General features: G+C 49.8%; 1 protein-coding gene across 1 annotated transcript; it reads left to right on the forward strand.

Moving 5' to 3' along the window:
* The first annotated feature begins 361 nt into the window (after positions 1 to 361).
* On the forward strand, positions 362 to 1,645 carry LOC122048275. The gene is made up of 4 exons (XM_042609866.1): positions 362 to 371; positions 437 to 522; positions 601 to 792; positions 842 to 1,645. The coding sequence occupies exons 1-4, from the start codon at positions 362 to 364 to the stop codon at positions 1,643 to 1,645; spliced, it is 1,092 nt and encodes a 363-aa protein (XP_042465800.1).
* The last annotated feature ends 467 nt before the right edge of the window (positions 1,646 to 2,112 follow it).

Raw genomic sequence — 2,112 nt, forward strand, 5'->3', positions numbered from 1 at the left:
TAATAGACACCAGTTTTAACAACGGTTTTTAAAACCCGGTGTTAATGAACCAAAAATAATAATTTAATTTTTCCTCCAATACTTAGCCAAAATTTGCAACACTTCACTCTTCCCTCCAAACCTAAACCTATATCGTGCCGTCCACCATCCACTGTATACCGTCGCGACGCCACCACAACTTTCCTTCTCGCCTGTTCCTCTCCCGATCAGGATTGACTCACGACACATCTCCTCCACCTCCTCCCTTTCGGTAAGAAGAGGAGCCCATCTTCGCATTTCGAGAAAGGAGAGGTGGCGAGTTGGTCTTGTTTTCTAGGGTTTTAGAGTAGTAGCGGCGGAGGGAGGCAAGATGAATACGACCATGGGGAAAGGTGATACTAAGTTCCACCGATCCGATGAAGACGATCAAATCGTGCCTTTTATTTCTAAATTCTAGGTTTGCAAGAACCTCACCGCTGCCCTCTTTCCTCTCTCCCTCTCGATCTTTGCCGTAAAGATGGTACCTTTGCTTTCGACTACAACGTTCTCTGTCATCCTCGACTCCCTACGGTTGAAGTTTTTTTCTCTCCTTATCTCGATTTGGTTTTCGTTTCGTTGCAGCTATTCTTCTCGTACTTCAAGGAGTTGGTAGGTAAAGAAGTGACGGTGGAGTTGAAGAACGATCTCGCCATCAGAGGAACCCTCCACTCCGTCGACCAATACCTCAACATCAAGTCGATGGCGCCGTTTCTTTCTCTTATCTTCACTTCTCAGGTGGATGCGCAGCGTGCCCAGCCTGTCGTGGTCTCCAAGGTATGAGCATCATGCGCTCTCTTTTGTTTCGTGTGTTTTGGCGTTTCAGCCTCTTGATGGTGTTGGTATGGGTGGCAGAGTTCGTGGTGGAGCGTGCTCTAGGGCTTGCCCCACGGCATCGTCGAATCCTCCTCTGATTTGCGCGCGGGATAGCAGAGAGGCGGAGGAGAAGGACGTCCGCAGGCAGGACCTGATGCTGCGGAGTAACTCTGTGCATCGGAGGGCTAGATCGCTATCTCTGTTGAGAAATCTACCCTTTCGCTGGCGGCCGCATGGCGCGGCGGACGAGGAGAGGGGTGGAGATGGGGAGAAGGCACCAGATCGAAAGCAGATCGAGTCAGAAGAAGCTCCCGCATCGCCCGTCTCGGCGTCCTCCCGCTCCTCCTCTTCTTCCTCGGCGTCCTCTTCGTCCTCCTCGGGGTGGAGCTCAAAGCGGTGGATCTTTCTGAAAGATTTCCTCCACCGGAACAAGAGCGAAGGTAGTGGCCACGCAAAGGAGAAGCTCTGGCGCGCCATCTCTTTCTCAGCTCCAAAAGACAGTCCGAGACCCACGTCGCCGCCAGAACCCGAGACGACTCCACAGCCGGCAGAGTCCGCGGCGCGTCGAGAACAGACGACCCAGCCGCCGTGGCAACAGAGGCCGGTCAATGGGCTGGGGGCGAGGCGGCGGGCGACGGCGCCATCAGCGCACGAGTGGCTCTACACTGCGAACCGGGCTCAGGCGGAGGAGATGAAGCGGCGAACCTTCCTCCCATACCGACAGGGCCTCCTGGGCTGCCTCTGGTTCGGCTCCAAGGGCTACGGTGCCATCGACGGGTTCGCCCGCTCTCTCAACCACGTTCCGTCGAGGTAACCCGTTCCGTTATATTCTCTTCAAATTTCTGTAATCCCAACTCGCTCGAGTGTATGAAAGCATTCACATAGTCGCTCAACCGCATTGGTTTGTGTTCCTTTTTCTTTGTTATGAAAAATGCAACTAAGAAACAATGACTTTTGTGTGTTGGGTAGTTTCTCAGAAACATAGTTCCTCTTTAATTTGTAGTTTCTTTTCTTTTCCATGTATATTTTAGGAAAAATTACTTTTTTTCCCCTTAAATGATGGGATTCGTATCAATTTTATTAGCAACTTTGAGTTGTATTAATACCAAGTTTAAAAGTATCATTCCTTTGTTCGCTTCTCATTCTTCTTCTTCACTTGTTTACCTTCAATCTTTATATTATGCTTTCTTTTGGCTATAAAGGTTTATACTTGATATGGTTATGAGGTGGAGAAACTGCTTGCATTCTATAAACCATCAAGCATTCAAATTGATCTGTATA

This window comes from Zingiber officinale, chromosome 2B (assembly GCF_018446385.1).
Source record: "Zingiber officinale cultivar Zhangliang chromosome 2B, Zo_v1.1, whole genome shotgun sequence".
NCBI lineage: Eukaryota > Viridiplantae > Streptophyta > Magnoliopsida > Zingiberales > Zingiberaceae > Zingiber > Zingiber officinale.